The sequence below is a fragment of the Eschscholzia californica genome, unplaced genomic scaffold (genome assembly GCF_041429995.1).
Source record: "Eschscholzia californica isolate CP2 unplaced genomic scaffold, dmEscCali1.0.p SCAF_3, whole genome shotgun sequence".
NCBI classification, from domain to species: Eukaryota; Viridiplantae; Streptophyta; class Magnoliopsida; order Ranunculales; family Papaveraceae; genus Eschscholzia; species Eschscholzia californica.
Window position 1 is genome coordinate 65,453,512 of NW_028238420.1, and position 17,387 is coordinate 65,470,898.

General features: G+C 35.6%; 3 protein-coding genes across 5 annotated transcripts; 2 read left to right on the top strand and 1 right to left on the bottom strand.

Annotated features, from left to right (window-relative positions):
* Positions 1 to 1,561: 1,561 nt before the first annotated feature.
* Positions 1,562 to 4,127, bottom strand: LOC147553461 (large ribosomal subunit protein uL22-like). Its single transcript, XM_086670956.1, has 7 exons — positions 3,949 to 4,127; positions 3,833 to 3,869; positions 3,694 to 3,734; positions 2,776 to 3,006; positions 2,106 to 2,208; positions 1,926 to 1,993; positions 1,562 to 1,737 (listed from the first exon to the last, which is right to left on the bottom strand). Exons 1-7 carry the CDS (start codon positions 3,949 to 3,951, stop codon positions 1,675 to 1,677), a joined length of 546 nt encoding a protein of 181 aa, XP_086527082.1. The 5' UTR covers positions 3,952 to 4,127; the 3' UTR covers positions 1,562 to 1,674.
* A 1,344-nt stretch (positions 4,128 to 5,471) lies between these two features.
* LOC147553462 (P-loop containing nucleoside triphosphate hydrolases superfamily protein) lies at positions 5,472 to 11,689 on the top strand. 2 transcript variants are annotated; one of them, XR_015236735.1, is made up of 14 exons: positions 5,472 to 5,969; positions 6,562 to 6,700; positions 7,141 to 7,605; positions 8,091 to 8,326; positions 8,428 to 8,555; positions 8,640 to 8,758; positions 8,848 to 8,940; positions 9,372 to 9,473; positions 9,672 to 9,774; positions 9,894 to 9,977; positions 10,062 to 10,157; positions 10,264 to 10,391; positions 10,763 to 10,924; positions 11,257 to 11,689. XR_015236735.1 is itself a non-coding variant. In XM_086665313.1 (13 exons), the coding sequence occupies exons 1-13, from the start codon at positions 5,713 to 5,715 to the stop codon at positions 10,862 to 10,864; spliced, it is 2,052 nt and encodes a 683-aa protein (XP_086521439.1). In that variant the 5' UTR covers positions 5,472 to 5,712; the 3' UTR covers positions 10,865 to 11,194. The 2 variants fall into 2 exon arrangements, 1 of the variants encoding a protein (XP_086521439.1); XM_086665313.1 differs by lacking the exon at positions 11,257 to 11,689 and having other exon boundaries at positions 10,763 to 11,194.
* A 463-nt stretch (positions 11,690 to 12,152) lies between these two features.
* LOC147553463 (SNF1-related protein kinase regulatory subunit gamma-1-like) lies at positions 12,153 to 15,983 on the top strand. Of its 2 annotated transcripts, none has more exons than XM_086665314.1 (6): positions 12,153 to 12,820; positions 13,351 to 13,523; positions 13,861 to 14,004; positions 14,089 to 14,364; positions 14,796 to 14,959; positions 15,473 to 15,983. In XM_086665314.1, exons 1-6 carry the CDS (start codon positions 12,652 to 12,654, stop codon positions 15,768 to 15,770), a joined length of 1,224 nt encoding a protein of 407 aa, XP_086521440.1. In that variant the 5' UTR covers positions 12,153 to 12,651; the 3' UTR covers positions 15,771 to 15,983. The 2 variants fall into 2 exon arrangements, with proteins under 2 accessions (XP_086521440.1, XP_086521441.1); XM_086665315.1 differs by having other exon boundaries at positions 12,400 to 12,820; positions 13,376 to 13,523.
* Positions 15,984 to 17,387: the final 1,404 nt, after the last annotated feature.

Genomic DNA, 17,387 nt, shown 5'->3' on the forward strand with positions numbered 1-17,387 from the left:
TCTTGATTTTTTCTTTCCCTTGCAATTAAATAATAAGTTTGCTAATCAATGCACATATATATAATGGTTTATTAAGAAAGTAGTAATTGATTAAAGAAAGAAATCTGACCCGATCTTCTCTCCAATAAATATTCAATCTCTTAGCTATTGTAAATTTGTAACCAATCAGTTTTCTGTAACTGTTATGATTTTCTTAAGAAAGTCGATTTTCCACCGTTTGTTACGACACTTTAGAGAAAGTAATGAATTTATCCCTCTTTTGTTGAGTGAGAATTTTTTCATTTATGACAAAAGGAAATTTTGGTAAATAAATATTTTATTAAAATAATTTAATGTAGTAAACTCAACACGGTGCGAATATGCAATGGAATCTTGCAAAATATGAAGGTCAAAACGACCCTTTAGTACCCCGCACGTTAAGAGTTATTATGTTCAATGTGGTATTGATACATCATGAAAAAAGACATTTTTTTAGATCGTAAAGACCATTAAGATCATCCTAGATAGGATTCGTGTGACCTCCAAATTTTTCAAGAAGATATACATGTCATTGGCCAAACCGTTATTAACATTGTTTTTTGGTGTATTCTTTTGTTGCAATATGTGCACTCGATCTCATAACATACAAGAACTTTTCAAATGGCACGAGATCCGTACTTCATATTCAAAAGAAATACATGGTTGTCCGTGCAACCTTTTATACTGCAACACCAATTTTAGTTCCCTCTTTATTTTATTTTGTTGAAACAGTTCCCTCTTTATTGAAACGTAGACTTTGTTCGCTCTGCAAGAAGGTTTTTCTTTTCCTAGTTCCATCTGTAAGATTTTAGCAGCACAGGTGATACGTATTAGATGAGGCATAAATAAGTTGATTCCCTTGTCGAAGACCATCTTGCAGTTGAACCTGCAAACGAGTACATTCAGAGTTGTGACATTGTTGCTTTCAACATAATTTGTAAGTTCGCATCCATAGTCTTAACCTAACAGCTTTTCAAAAAAAAATTAACAGAGGATCCTTATTTTTCTGATTGTGTAACAGAGACGTCCTGAGGGGTGAATATCACCTGTTCGAGAATAAAGATCATGTCCTAACCCGGATAGAAGAATAGAGGTGGGCGTTGGTAGTAAAAAAAAATCACGACTAAAACCAATTTATCTTATACCAATGAGTTAATCGAACAATTTATGATTGTGGTAATATGAAGACAATCGGTTTTTATATTTATGAATGAAAGAATGAATTCCGATTGAGAGTTATTTTGGTAGGTGTTGAAGTTTGCTTTCATGTAAAAGGTATTTGACAAAATGGCATCCGACCAAAGAAGTTGTGTTATCGCCCGAGTCACACATGGCACCCCACAAACACGGCCCCGTGATGTTGCACAAGATGAAGGGTTAAAGGAATGATTGAACTTCCTCAAAATGTTGAAGGTGAAAAAATCTCCCCTTACTCATTACTGCTACAGAAAAATCTCAAGTAAAAAAAATAATTCTGTTAAACTAAAAGCCATAAGAACCATAAGCCAAAATTTTTTTTTTTTGATGAAATGAACCATTGATCTAAAAAGTAAGGAGAAAATGTATTTCCAAATTCAATACAGAAAAAAGGAAAAATAGTATCTGAAAGTGTTCAGTTCTTTCCTAATAGTCGCAAACTATCTCTATTTTCTCTTTCTAAGATGAAGCACCGCTACGAAGAACTTTCTTTGATTTCCTTGGTGCCAATTGAGTGTCAGCCTGTAAAAAAGTCATTCAAGCAACTCCTAAGATACAAAGGGAAAAACGATAATCGATTGTACAAAATGTAGATGTTTTCAAGAACAAAAAACGATACAAAATTATATTTAATTACCCGAACACTTCATTGCTTTTTCGTGCTTATTTTTTACTTTTAATAGGGAAGATGATTAGTATGGCGCATTTACCTCTTTCTTCACTGGTTCTTCCTTCTCAGATAAGGTCAACTCAATATGGCAAGGAGATGACATATAAGCTGTGCAAAATACGCATATATTGCCGTGAGAGGTAATTCAAGCAAACCAAAGTTCCACACTCATAAAAGCGGAGAAGAAGTAAAATAAGACTAGTGTATAGATTAGACTTACGGTTGATTCTTCCGTGAGCACGGTAAGTTCTACGCCTTTGCTTCTGTGCTTGGTTCACTTGAATATGAGAAATGTAAAGCGTATCCACATCCAAACCTTTCACCTGTAACAACCGTTGGTACCAAAATTTAGAAAAAAAATTTAAATGGATATACGGGGATCGAAAATAGAAACAAATAATATACAAGTTTAACTAATGAAAGAAAAATACCCCCGCATAAGGTTGTGTGTGATTGCCTTAGTCCCCCATGGAAATTGGTGGCATTTAAAGAAATACGACGTTATCAACTATTTGAGTGTAATAATATTTCCATGGAACTATCGGTCTATTAAGTTAAATCTGTGACCGAAAGAGTATAAATGAGGAAATCTCCCATGGAAATTGGTGGCATTTAAAGAAATACGACGTTATCAACTATTTGAGTGTAATAATATTTCCATGGAAGTATCGGTCTATTAAGTTAAATCTGTGACCGAAAGAGTATAAATGAGGAAATCTCCCATGGAAGACAGTTTAGTTCCTTGCCCTCAAACACAATTTAAGACTTAACATTGTCGTAAACTTGAACCATATCATCACATCAATATTTCTAGTTTAAGAAGATGTATGAAAAAGAACACACATTTTTTCCGAGTATGACCAGTGACTGGACTCAGGAGAGAAACTTACATCAGCATTGCTCTCGGCATTTTTGAGCAAATCAAGGATAAATTTTGCAGATTTAGCAGGCCAACGTCCTTGACCGTTGGAATGACGGTTTTTTGCTTGAGCGGTCCTACCAACACCACCACAAAAGCGTCGGAAGGGAATGGCTTGTTTGTGAGCCAACACATCTTCCAAATACCTCTTAGCTTTGATAAGAGGCAATTTTCTAATTGAAAACGCTGTCTCCCTTGTGTTCTGAAAATACAGAGAAGACAAGATTATTTAAGGACTTGTATTGTACAAGCCCACAAAAGAAAATAGACTACTTAAATGCAAAGTTCACATATAACAACCAGTTCGATCAACATAACTAAATAATTACTCACGGTCGTAAATTAAGTACTTCTTTTCCTGCCGTTCCAGAGTTTTATATACTAAACAAGAAAATAGAATCTTAATCTAGACATTAGTGGTCTCAAATTTATCTTCTCATCTGGCGATGCTATGCAAAAACCCTTGAATATTCGAGCAAGAAATTTGAATGAAAATTGAAGGAAAAATTAAAGACAATATCAAAGGAGAAGGATTTCGGCTGCTGTTGTAGCTCGTTGATAAGGTAATGAGAAAAAATCTTGGTTTCGAGAAACAAATTAAAGGTGTGTGCGCGTAGATTGGTGGACGGCAATCAGCTCTTCCAAGTTCCTCGAACATATAAGGCTACCCACGAGACCGATCGAGCTCAATAACTCAACTACGCTTTTTAGGCAAAATTAAGTTAATTTAGATAAGAAACAGAAAAGTGGCATCTTTGTATTTCAGTAGTGAAATTTCTAACATCTAAGTCAGTGACTAGGTCAAGTAACATACAAGGCAAATTGTTTAACCAGATTTCAATCAAGAGATAATGTTGTAAAACCAGATATTAATTTCAAATACACACACCTTAAAATGAACCCTAAGATCTGATCCTCTAGCCTTGCAAGCTGAAAGAAGGAAATTTCAAAAAACAAAATCAGATCAAACCACATAAAATTTGAAGAAAATTAACAAAAAACCCTAATATCAAATTAGAGAAGTTCACATTTGGTGGGATTATCTGGTTCCTTTGAATACTTCACCTGACAAGATTCAAGATAAGATATTATAAGTTTGAATAAAAATAAATGAAGATAAATTGTTAGGAAGATTGCTACATACCATTGTTTGATTTGAAAATTTATTCTGGTGAGGCAAAAACTGGTCTGAAGAGACTGATTTTGGAGTATGGGAAAACCCTTTAATTCTAGGGTTTTGGTTGGGGGAGTACGGAATAATGAAATGTTAATGGGTTGGGCTTTGTAAGCCTTCTAAGAAGGTGGACTTTATCTTTAACGGCCAAGGAAATATATGGTATAGACACGTCACACATCCGACTCACCACACATAGGGGCGGGGATCGGTCCAGGCCTGGTCGGTCGAGTTTATATCATTCATCGGGTTGGGCTGGTCGGCTTCTGAAACTCCCTATCCATTTGGACTCTCGTGTTAAATAATGTGGGCTATTTTAGTTAAAATGTTCAAAACCCGTCTAAGTTCGTCAATTTGGGCAGTTGTGGGTTCTAACGGACTCGAGTGTCTATGACAGATTTCGGGTTCTCGGACTTTTTTCCCAAATCATAACCACAACTTTTTTCCCAAATCATAACCACAACGAAGTGACCAAGTCAACTGAAGAGTGCTTATGAGATTTCTCATTCTAATGTAACTTTCGAGGTTGAATTTAATGGAAGATTTTAGAATTTTTTGTTTTTATTTGCATTTCAATGTCCCGCTTTGTTTGAATAAATAATTTTGCATACATTTGAGTTAGAGAATTCAGATTCAAAATAGTCAAATTTAAATAACAAGAAGAAAAAAAAACAACTTTAGTTAGGAAATTCTAATGAGAGCCCTAGCCCCAAAACCTATATATCCTCCCACCCCAACTTTATTTTGGCAAAGATCCATACAAGCCAATCATGGAGTATGCGGAGCCTGGACCCTACCTATAAAAAACTAGCAAATTAAAAATGGACAACAAGATGTAAAAGCAAATTCAATTATAAAGTTCTGCAATACCCACACGTAGCTAATACATTTGCAAACATATATTAGCCTTTCCATACACACACACACGTAAAATAAAATCTAATATGTTTCAATTGCTTGCTTACTTTAAGCTGAATTAAATTATATACAACCTCTCATTTACTAAGGGTTGTGAAAGAATGTAACAGGAGGACGAGATACTCAGTGAAATTGACTTGATTGAGTCTTTATATGTATGCACCCTTCGCTAGAGTTGCCATCATTCCAATCTTATTATTTCATAAAAAAAATAGTGAAAATTTAACAGATGCCTCTATGATTGGCTCAAAATGTGTAGAAAAGTATTGAGTTTTTTTTTCTTTTACCTTACCCCTTGAACACTAATTTGTAATAGAGTTTACCTCCCTTAGTATACGAGTTTATCCGCATGGATTTACTATTTAGCAAAATACCAGGGCTATCTTTGCCGTAAAGGAATTCAAAACATAAATTAAATGATATACATACAAACTAAGTCTTTACGAACGATATCCTCGACTTAACCTGACACCAAAGTAAGGTATTACAATTACTAAAACTCACATTTCCAAATCATTATTCTCGGCATATCATATTCTTTTTCTACACGTCAAACATTATCTTAGCATTTTTAGCAAAAGTAATCCGTCTAAAGGGTAAACTATGGATAAATTCAATTCTAACTATTGACAGGGTAAACACAATTCCAGTTAATTTTGAGGGGTAAAGCAAAAAAACCCAAAATATTTCTACGAGTATAAAATGAGTGAAAAAATGGCGCGAAATGTTGAAGAGGTGAAATGAGTAAAGTTTAGGGCTCCCGCTATACTCCAGCATCTTCACAGTCGTCGTCTTGTTAGAGGTGGAAGCGGTGTAATGGAGAAGAAGGAGAGTAATTGGAGAAAAGAAGTCGATGATAACATAAAAAGACTCCAATCTCATCTATTCGGTGTCGATCTCGCAATTGAAAGAAAAGATTTCTCTACCGCTCAAATCCTCGGACTTCGTCTTCTAGGGTTTCTCGATTCTCAGTCTAAGAACGACGTCGATGAGACCTTCATCAATCCAATACGTCAAGAAGTTAGGTCGAAGCTTGATATTGCTAATCGATCACTTGCGACTGAATCAGATCGGTTAGTCTCTCTCTCTCTCTCTCTCTCAAGAATTTCTTGACTGTGAACTTGAGTTTTTTATTTTGTGTTCATATGTTCTTAAGTTTAGGAATAAATTAGGAATTTAAGCTTTTGAAGGATATATTATCTCCAGCTTAATACATAAGATATCGTTAACCTAGAAGATTTGCTTACAAATGATCTCGCTCATAGGAATAGTATGAAGAAGGTTGATAGAATGATAATTTCTCTCTCTAAAACTTGATTGATTATAATTTTCGAACCAAAATTCAGAAATCTCAGAGTTGAGTTGAATAGTTGATAGAACTTGACCTTTTATTTGATGACCGCGTCTTATGCTAAGAAATAAGTTAGGCATTTAATCTTGATATTTTCATCATAATCCATTAAATCTATTTAACCTAGAAGATTTGGCCATAGAAGAGCACACACATTCGCATATAAAGAAGAACAAGAAGGTTGATAGTTTTCTATAACTTGAACTTCCATCTTGTTTAATCATCTAATTTAGACAAAAAGCTTTCAATATCTCTTTTCTTGATATTCTCTTTTTTTAAGTCTGTATTGGCTACTCACATTGTTATGCATTCAGTCAGGCGTTTGTACAAGCAAAAATTGAGGAAGGGACTGCGTTTTTCAAGGAAGGAAACTTTGATCTCGAGAAGGTTAAACAATCAAAACAGTTTCGATCTTTCCTTCGTCAATCTACATCAAGTTGTTTCGATTCGTTGGTATGGATATTAAGTGGTTTCCATCACATTTCAAATCTTATAATAGGTTTTCTTCTCATGCATTAGATTCTTTTATAATCTCTAGTTAAGTAGTGAAGAATACAATAAATGCCTTCATTTAGTTTTCTTGTGTTCTAGTTTCGGCATGAAGTTTCACTTTAAGTATATAAAATGGTAGGGAGATTGTAAGCATAAAAAAAATACTGTACTACATACTAATATTTTTGCTAAATTATTGACTAAATACTAGCCAAAGAATAGAGTTTCAGAGACAAATCTAATTACGGGTTAAAACATGCCCCAACTCTTAATACTTCCCATGGTTATAGTTGATATAGATAGACTAGATGCATAAAATTGTATCTAACTTGCAAAAGATCAGATTAACATGTCATCTGGTTAAGAATGTCACTGATATTAAAATTACTTTTCATTTTCAGACTCCCCAATCATCAGCTAATGTCGATCCAAACGCTGTTCAAGGCTCCAGCAATGGTAATGGTCACCATCTTTCCCAGACAGGCAATATGGGCAGGGAGGACGAGAGGTTTAGTAGAAAGAATTCAAAAGTTTTGACGCAGACAAAGTTAACGTCGCTGTACAGTAGCAAGATCTCCAACACAAATAATAATTTATCAAAGAGTCAGTTGAACTCCAAAAGTAACAGCTCAGTCGAAGTCATTTCAGAAAAGGTCGAGTCTTATGTCCAGAATCACCGCAAGAGCTACGGTGTCTCTAAGTATCTGCAAGTTGAAGAGGACGAGAAGCCTCATGCAAATACTTTGGGCACAAAACGTATACATATGGAAGGTAGTAGCCTCAGAAATGAGAATGTGAACTCTCCGCCGCAAAAGGAAGAAACTAATGTTTCTGCGAATGGATTTGTTACTGCAAGAAGAAAATTGGTACCCACTTAACTTTTTTTTGAACGAAACCTTATTCACATTATTCGTTAACAGTTTAGTACATAGCGTTATAACAGAATTGCAAAAAAACAACCAAAAAGGTACTGGTATCCACTTAACTAGTCATTGTTACGGTAGATTTTCCTTAAGTGTTTGTTTATTGCAATATTAGAGTAGTTGGAGACACCTTGTCATTGTTAGGGCAAAAACCTCTATTACCGATATAAAAAGCTGAAGTAAAAGTATTCTAGTATCTGTGAGATAATGAGAAATCCAGATTTTTTTTTTTTTGCCTTCGCACTAAGAATTCGACTTTTAGAGTAAAGGATTGCAAGTTTATAACTGTTTGGAACAAAGAGGGAAATGTTAAAAGAATGGGATGATCTTGTACAGAGATGCTTTAAGATCATTATAATCTATATACATGTCTGCTTCTTTCCTCTTTTATTGAGTTCTGCTCAATTAGCATACCTTCTTGTTTAAAGGAAATAGATACAAGACAAAGACGTGGTTTAGGAGGCTCATCAAATGATTCTGTACCCCAAGGTGAAAGCTACTCAAGTTATAGAGGTTATGGTGTGAGAGTAGGTGGTTTACCTCGTCGTGGAATTCGAAGTAATTTCGTTCCTCCTATCAGATCCAACGGATCAAATACAGGGAATATGACTGCACGAATTTCTGGGAAGGGTGATGATGCGTTGGATGATACAACAAAGAGCTGGTAAGTCCTTCGCAGAATCAAGATTGTCTTATTTAGACTCTTAAAGGTTGTTATCGTGCTCATTCATGTTTTGTCCTTTTGACTTTCCCATGTATTTTTAGTTTGGAAATGTTATATGGACCTGATGGGGAGCTTCCCGAGAAGTTGAGAAATTTGGAACCTCGTCTTATTGAACATGTCAGTAATGAAATTATGGATCGGGATCCAAATGTTCGTTGGGACGACATTGGTAATCATAGATACATAAACTCTGTGCTTTTGTTGTTGTTTACACATCTGCGAGACTTCTATATATCTTTCTGCAATATTGTAGCTGGCTTGGAGCATGCGAAAAAATGTGTCACTGAGATGGTCATTTGGCCATTATTACGTCCAGACATATTTAAAGGTTGTCGTTCACCTGGAAGAGGTCTTCTTCTCTTTGGCCCACCTGTAAGTACATGATAATTGAGAACATGACTTAGCTCTTCCAATTTCATGTAGCCTACATGTTGTGTTTATCCAGTACATTCCATCGTCAGGGCACAGGTAAAACAATGATTGGGAAAGCTATTGCTGGAGAGGCTAAAGCAACCTTTTTCTACATATCAGCAAGTTCATTGACAAGCAAATGGGTATGTGTTCTTAATTATACTATTCTTCCCATGGCTGTTTTCCAGAATTAATTTTGAATTTTTTTCCCCTGATTTTCAATCTAATTTAGCTAGTCGAGAGATGCAGATGTTATACCAAGTATATATGGCCTAATTTCTTGTTGCACTTCCTAAGATAATTGAGTGGCCGCAGTGGACTAATCATGTACATTATACAAAAACATATATCATCATGGTGTATTAAGATTCTGTTCTTCCCTGCGGCAGTCCATAATAAGACTCAAATCTGTATGAACTTGGACTTGCAAAGTTTTCTCAAAATGGTTCGTTATTTAGAACTAGTATACTAATTAATATATTTTCTTGTAATATATGATTGAATATGAACATTTGAATCACCGACTTACTTTATTTGCCTCACGAAGTATTAATATGTAGACTGGTGAATGCAGATTGGTGAGGGTGAAAAGCTAGTGAGGGCACTTTTTGGGGTTGCTAGTTGTCGACAGCCTGCTGTTATATTTGTTGATGAAATAGATTCACTTCTTTCTCAGGTATCATTATAGCCATTCAGTTGAATCAAAATTGATATCCGTTCTTATACCTTATTTGAAACAGAGTACTGTGTCCTTCTATTGTTAAGCGTTTGAATGGTCTACAAGATCAGTATTTTCCACCTTCAATTTTTTTAAGCTAATCGTATAAAATCCCTGTTAAGTTAAATTTTCTAAGAACACCATCCACTATTGCAGCGAAAATCAGAAGGTGAGCACGAATCAAGTAGACGTCTTAAAACACAGTTTTTGATCGAAATGGAAGGTTTTGATAGTGGGAGTGAGCAGATACTGCTTATAGGTAATATGCTTATACTGTTGCGGAAGATATTGAGGGGGTGTTGGGATATAAACTAAAAGTTGTGTTTCTCTATGGCTTCCCTTTGTAGATAACTATTTTTCCTGTTATAAATTTCGTAGGTGCAACAAATAGACCTCAGGAGCTCGATGAAGCAGCAAGAAGGCGACTTACAAAGCGACTCTATATTCCTCTACCTTCCAAGGGTAATATTTATGATCTTCATTTCGTCTCTTAAACGCTAAACCCTAAAAACTACCAAAATTCCATAATGCATATTGTTGGTGAAGATGCAAGAGCCTGGATTGTTCGTAGTCTTTTAGAGAAGGACGAGTTATTTAAACTTTCACAGGAAGAGATCGATCGCATTTGCAATATGACTGAAGGTATCCACTCGAGCATCTCATAAAGCTTGTGTTTCTTTTTTATTCTAAATCAATTCTATGATCATAATCTAACGTTATATAAATTGACTTCTTTTATTGATGTTAGGTTATTCTGGTTCAGACATGAAGAACTTAGTGAAAGATGCGTCCATGGGACCACTGCGAGAAGCTTTGTTACAAGGAATAGATATAGCAAAGTTGCAGAAGGAGGATATGAGAGTGGTCTCTTTTCAGGTAACAGTAATTGAGCTTAAACGAAATTGTTTTATTGACACCTAAAAACCAGTCACAACTATTTAAAAAACTGATCTTTTCTTATAGCAACGGTCTTGAACCACTACACGTATCTCTACCGAGTTACATTCTTTTCTTTTTTTACCCCTATGGCCGTGGACCCGTGGTAACTATTTTACGGACCCCGTTTTTTCTTCATGTAACTGCTTTTTCACTGTTAGCTATGTTATTTCTGTTTTGATCACCATGACCGTTGCACTACATTTCCACCGTTGCTTAACACGTAGTTAGATATAATAGACGTTAACATAAATCATGTTGTAAAAGTAGTGTCGTTCTTGTTTCTTGACATTTTTGTTTCATTTATGTAGGACTTCAAGAACTCGTTACAAGAGGTGAGACCGTCTGTATCATTGAGAGAACTTGGTACATACGAGGATTGGAACAAACAATTCGGAAGCTTATCCCTCTGAGCATCCATCAATCTGATACAAAGAAAATTGAAGTCGGGTTTCCATTTTTCCATGGGTCAGGTTAGTATAAGTGTATAACAAGTCCTGATTTTTCTTGATACCAGTTGAGATTAAATGGTTTTTGCTATAATAGCTATCAATCTAATTCGACCCTTAGAACGATATTATTAGAAATTGGAGAAGATATAAATTTTGGTGAGTAAAGGTTATGTAGTCTACAATATTATATAGGAGAGAGATACCTAACTCTGTAGTTGGTAATCAAAGAATATTTGTAAATGTTTTTGCTCTGTTTATACTTGTCTGTTTATGTGATAATTTTTGCCAAAACTAAATTCTTTTGTTCCATGTCTTTGCCTAAATTGCTGCTTACCAATTAGATATGGCTTTAGTTTGGTGTTGCAGATAAACTCGAACAAGATGATTAGAAAACAAATATCTGCAAAAATTCCTATATATTTGGTGAACCTGATGAACTTGGACGAATAACCTTGGTGAATGAGGTCGGATTAAACCCACATTATGTGACAGTTTTGAGGGAAAGCTTAACTTATTGAGCTAGTTTGTAAGCTTGAGAGTAGCTGAAAAATCAAAAACCAGTATTATAGGCCTAGTCCAACAATGTGGGTAAGAAAAAGAAATACTTCCAACTTCCAAGTGGCTTCTGTCTATTTGACCATTCACATGACCGTCTAGATAATATGACAAAAGAGAGATTGATTTGAGAACAGCCTAATTATTTTTAACTTATATGATTCTCCTATTCGATTACCTACGGGAGGAGCCAAATAAGTGGATCATCTATTTTATTATTAACTGTTATAATAATAATTCCAAGAGTCAGTCAGAATGGTGGTGGATGATGACGAATATGCTGAGGTGTAGGAGAGAAAGAAGGGTCAAGATGACATGATCAATCACAAAACGCCTTTGCCTTTTTCTTTTATTTTATTATTGGGGGAACACTTATCAGCCAATCCTTTTCCAAGTCATATTTGTTTTTGCTTCGTTACAAAACGGAGCTATCTATCTTTATACAACCACATACAAAAAAAGAATTATACACGTATAGAATAAACAAAATTAATTGGAAGTTGCCATCAATCCCTATAATTTTTTATTCTTGACACCAAAAATCACCATATAATGATGATTCAAGATGATCTGGACGGTTGGATAGATTTTCAGTTAATTTTTTTTTGTGTGTAATTTTTCAGTCTTTATATCATTATACAATTGTAGTTTTTTTTTTTTTTGTTGAAGAATTATACAATTGTAGTTGTTTATAGGTGGTTGGTTATTACCCATCAAACCAGAGTCACCGGTAGGTAGGTGGTATATTACTTTCCTGAGTGCCTAGTATTCAGTGGGCACAACTAAGATATAATAATAATAAAGAGTTGAAAGATAACCATGAATTGATGGCAGATGAGTATGCATGCTCCATTATAATATGATATACTACTGTATTAAACGTACACATCATCAGATAAGATCATAAGACCCAACCCAATGTGGATGTTGACGAAACAAGTGAACGGTAAGGATTATATCCATATCACCTAAATCAGAGACTTCCCCCACCCAATTTCATTGTTTTAATTTGTCCACTTTGGGTGAGTGACTCCATATATACATTATCAGTGGAGACAGTACTGAACAAACCAAACTATCTCAGTTCAAAGTTGCAGCAGCAGCAGCAGCAGCAGCAGCAGCAGCAGCAGCAGTTTTAAGAGAGTTTTAGAGGGGGAGAGAATTTAGAGAGAGAGAGAGTTTTGGAGAGAGAGATGGAGGAGAGTCCAAGAAGTGGAATGTCAAGTCCGGAAGCGAAATTAGGATTAAGGGTGGAAGATCTATGGGACATACAAGAGCCTCAACTCAGTCCTTCTGAGAAGCTCAACTCTTGCTTTGAAAGCGTCTTTGTCTCTTCCTTCCCTCCTTCCCCTTCCTCCAAAGGTATGCAATTATAGAGAATCCCATCTCTCTCTCACTCTCTTAAAATTTGGTCCCACTATGTTCTTCATCTAATATATCATTAACTAATTTGCTCTGGTATTTCCAAATTAGAAAAGCAAACCATCTTAATTTATTGTTTACTAACTTGGGTTAGTGAATTTAATAAGAAATATTGGACTAGACAATCATTTGATTAACTCTGTAATTTCTTTGATTTGATCATTGGATATAAGCATAAACTCCACTGATTGATTGGCAAATAAAAAAAAAAAAAAAAAATCAAAATTGATCTTCTTTAACCAAGAGATTTGTTGTGTATGAGTAGTTTTTCTTTTGTTGGTGTGATATATTATGAATTTATAAACTTACTAATAAAATACCGGGGCCAAAAAGGAAGTTGATCACAAACGAGGGGGCCAAAGATAAAATAACCCTTACTTTAAAACCTTGTAAATATATGATGAATCGTGGTTTGAGATATGATATTAAACTTACTTTTTTTTTCTTTTATGATCAACTTGTACCCCCAGTAATTGAAATAAACTCAAATTCCAGTTTGGCTGAGACTGTCCAAATGTTGTCTAAAAACAAAATTCTGAGTGCACTCGTGAGGAACGTTGACGAACCAGATGACGCCAGTTGGATCGACAAATACATCGGTGTTGTTGAGTTTCCGGGAATCATCGTCTGGCTTCTGCATCAGGTTTGTATTGCCACCATCGAATTTTAATACACTTTTTGTTACTTTATTCAGTTCCTTCAGAGTGATGTGTACTAGTCCTACATCGCCTTAGAGAGCGTCTGAGAGTCTGGGCTAGAGTTTCGTTCTCAAACTTAGTGAGTGTCCAATGCCTTTCAAGTGAGTTTATGGAGCCTTTTGTCAGGAACAAAACTATGTATCTATTGGGCTTGGGCCTGACTGTCAAAACGAAAACAATATCAATGATTGCCAAGTCTTGGGTAATCACAAAAAACCTCCAAGTTTATTGTCATGTGCTTCGTCTCATAAGGAAAGCTGAAGGCTAAGTTTCTCTTTGCAGTCTGAAACAGCAGCTCTCAAGACCATGGAAATCAATGCTATAGGAAATGGATACTCGTCAAGCCTAGAACCTGATCCTGATGCTTCAATGAGTGGAAACTTTTTCGAAACTCTGACTTCTTCCAGTTACTATAAGACAACTAAGGTAACATCTATCTTTCAGTCCATTTTTTTTTGTTTTTCGTCTCCTGGAAAAACTTTTAGAGTATAACATTCTTCAATATTACAGGTCGAAGATATCTCTGGGTCATTTCGTTGGGCACCATTTCTAGCTCTGCAGCAATCTGATACCTTCTTGACAATGCTTTTGCTGTTATCTAAGTACAAAATGAAGAGCTTACCGGTGGTTGATCTAGGGGAAGGGAAGATTGATAACATTATAACACAGTCTGCTGTTGTTCATATGCTAGCAGAATGTGTTGGACTTCATTGGTTTGAAAATTGGGGCACAAAGAAACTCTCCGAACTTGGTCTTCCTCTTATGGAGCCTCATCAACTGATCAAGGTATCTTTTATTCCTTTCTTGTCATTTTTAGATTCAAACGATCTTCATCATTTAGGATAATCAAGCAGTGTCTATTCTTTGGTGTTTTCGTGTTATGTACTTATGCGGTGTGGGATTATCCCAACAACCCCTCCCTAAAATATCAGTTTTAAATTGGGCTGAGTCTCGTTTCTTGGGTGTTGATATCAGTGCTGGGTGGCCCTTTTCCCTCTCTCGCCCCAAGAGCGAGCTCGCTCAAGACAACCCAAAATTTATAACTTCCAGTTATCTCCAAACGCCTACTTTCCTGTAATATGATGCCTGCTGTTGTGACATGTTTTTCTCCATTCCAGAGATGGGATCATATTCTTTTGTTCGCAGTATATGAATGAGATACTAATTGCTTTTCTAAACTATCTTTTTTTTTTTTTCTTTTTTCGTTTGATTTGCAGGTGCATGAAGAAGAGCCTGTTCTTAAGGCATTTAAACGAATGAGAGAAAATGGAGTAGGAGGGCTTCCAGTAGTTGAAGGTAAAGGCTACAAGGCAATTGGGAATATAAGCACTCGAGATGTGCAGTTTCTTCTTGCTGCATCAGAAATATACAAGGATTACAGGTTCTTCTCTTAACCTAACTTTGCTTCAATCTTTTCTTTAGTTTACATATTTGTGTGTACTATGAACGAGACCTCTACTTTCGCTCCTCCACATAAATTTTTATACGATCGATAGTGGGTTGCCGGTTATCTACGTTCTAGAGCAGAAATGATTGTATCGGTTCTAATGGTTGGTTTGTTTTTTCTCGTTTAAAAATTTATCTCATCTGATTCAAATGGATCCAAAATCAACCCGAACCCACCATTGAGACGGTGTTAGGCATTACCGAGTCAGACAAACAAAAAACAATTTAAAATCTGACTCAAGTCAATTCAGATTTCGCATCTTACTTAGAGAAGAAACAAGCTCTACCTAAGCGTTTAGCACGTGGCTATTATACCGGGAATAATTAATGACCATTTCGGAAACGACTAACAACACCTTCCTGCTATCGTTTCTTTCATGAATTTTTCTGTCGTCGTTATAACTGTTTTTGTCGTTTAAATAACCGATGAATTTTTTTTAACTTGTAGGTCGATTACAGCAAAGAACTTCCTAACCGCTGTTAGAAACTATCTGAAGTCACATGAAGAAGAATCACCAATCTTGCATGGAATAATTACATGCAAGAAAGATGATACAATCAAAGAAGTAATTCTAAGACTTGACTCCAAGAAAATACATAGAATTTATGTAGTAGATGATAATGGAAATCTTGAAGGGGTTATCACACTCAGAGATATTATCTCTAAGCTAGTTCATGAACCTCGTGGTTACTTTGGGGATTTCTTTTACGGTGTTGTTCCATTACCACGAAACAGCAGCGTTTAAACAGGGGTTGATGTTCAACTGATTCTGATTTTTCAGACATCTTGTGTTTATGTCTTGATTGTTTATCAAGAGGCAAGTGTTTTGTTTTTTGTACCTCATGACAAGTATTTGTATATACACGTAAATGTAACTTAACTAACTGTGTTCTAGGGTTCTTGACTTCTTGTGTTCATGCTTGATGATTGAAAAAGATGAACAAATCAAAATGTTTCAGATGGATACGAGTCAATTGCAAAATTAACTGTGACAGAGAAGGAAAAGAGAAAGAGTTCTGCCTGGAGAGTGATGGATGGTAAAGAAATGGGAAATGAGGAGTTGAAGGTGTAGACGAGGTGATGGAAGAAATGCTTATCTCAGTTTTAGCTCTAAAAATTAATGAATGTTCTATTTGAAATAACTAGTTTGAGTTAAACTAGTTTGTCCCCCTTCTTTTCTCTCTTCATCTTCACAGTGGTGGAAAGTTTTGGGGTTGAACTGAGGTGAAGATGAACGGACGAAGATTTAGGGGCAAGTGACAATTTAATAAATTTTTGGGCCAAAAATAAATGTCTCGTAAGTCAATTTTGATTGACTAAGTCTTTATGCCGCATAGACTTTTCTTTATGCTTAAAACCTCCGCCATACCAAAAGATCAAAATTTAACATCTAGGATTTTCTTCAGTTAACATTCTAGTTTTACGGATTACCACTTCAACATTACTTATCTTTGTTGCGATTCTTCGAAAAGGCGAAAAGGAAACATGAATTCTGTCAAGATGCACTCTCAATAGGACTTACAAGTAATAGATGATTTGAAATCACAACAAGTTCATGATTGACAGAAGAAAGTGCATACCAATTAAAGTACCTCACCACACGATTTTTGTCCACGGGCCTTTCACAGTCTGGGGTGATCCTTCATATAAATCCAAATGCCTGTACATGAGTGTGAGTGCGACTTGCGGTATGCTAAAATGTGATATAGATAACCAAAGTTCTTCCAATCTATTTGACTCTTATTAATCGGTCGAAACACAAATTAAAACTTTTTACTCTATATTCGAGACCATGACTCTGACCACCACTTGAGTTCCCTCTACTACTACTACTTCTCTTATTTTATTCTTGTACGTAGGGTAAGGCTTCTATCAAGGAGTAAAATATGACTAGACACTGGCACGTATTATCCGTACGACGGTACGACACTAATGCTTCAAGACTAGCGCAAATTAGTTTTTCTTCAAGTTTACAAATTAACCTTGATCACAAACAAACAATATTCGTTGGTGACGGAATAACACAAGAGACTTGAGCTACTAAAATACTGAAGAGAACTAGCAAGAAAGTTCAATTAGACCACACTAGCACTTTGGTGGAAGGCACTCTTTGTTGGAATCGGTACTTAGCTCAAAAGGAGCTGGACCGGTTTTTCCTTAATTTGAGGTACCTATATTCATCTGAATATCGATTAAGACGTCTAGTTGGATTCTTCTCATCGATCTCTTGAATTTAGACTCAAATTTTATCCAAATCCGATTCCGTATGAGTAAATTATTACAAAATTCGTTTGGCTTGGGTACCATTAACTCCAAACCGGAATTTTGAGTTAGTACCACATTTATGAAGGAGGAAACATTT

Bases quoted from the DNA above. Each gene is read 5' to 3' on its own strand.
- LOC147553461 (XM_086670956.1), bottom strand. The intron at 3,735-3,832 runs GTGAACTTCTCT...TCCTTCTTTCAG, and splicing joins ACCAGATAATCCCACCAAAT to CTTGCAAGGCTAGAGGATCA. The intron at 1,994-2,105 runs GTAAGTCTAATC...TATTTTGCACAG, and splicing joins TGCTCACGGAAGAATCAACC to CTTATATGTCATCTCCTTGC.
- LOC147553462 (XM_086665313.1), top strand. From the start codon at position 5,713: ATGGAGAAGAAGGAGAGTAATTGGAGAAAAGAAGTCGATGATAACATA. The intron at 7,606-8,090 runs GTACCCACTTAA...TCTTGTTTAAAG, and splicing joins TTACTGCAAGAAGAAAATTG to GAAATAGATACAAGACAAAG. The intron at 9,474-9,671 runs GTATCATTATAG...CCACTATTGCAG, and splicing joins TAGATTCACTTCTTTCTCAG to CGAAAATCAGAAGGTGAGCA.
- LOC147553463 (XM_086665314.1), top strand. From the start codon at position 12,652: ATGGAGGAGAGTCCAAGAAGTGGAATGTCAAGTCCGGAAGCGAAATTA. The intron at 13,524-13,860 runs GTTTGTATTGCC...TTCTCTTTGCAG, and splicing joins TCGTCTGGCTTCTGCATCAG to TCTGAAACAGCAGCTCTCAA. The intron at 14,365-14,795 runs GTATCTTTTATT...TTTGATTTGCAG, and splicing joins AGCCTCATCAACTGATCAAG to GTGCATGAAGAAGAGCCTGT.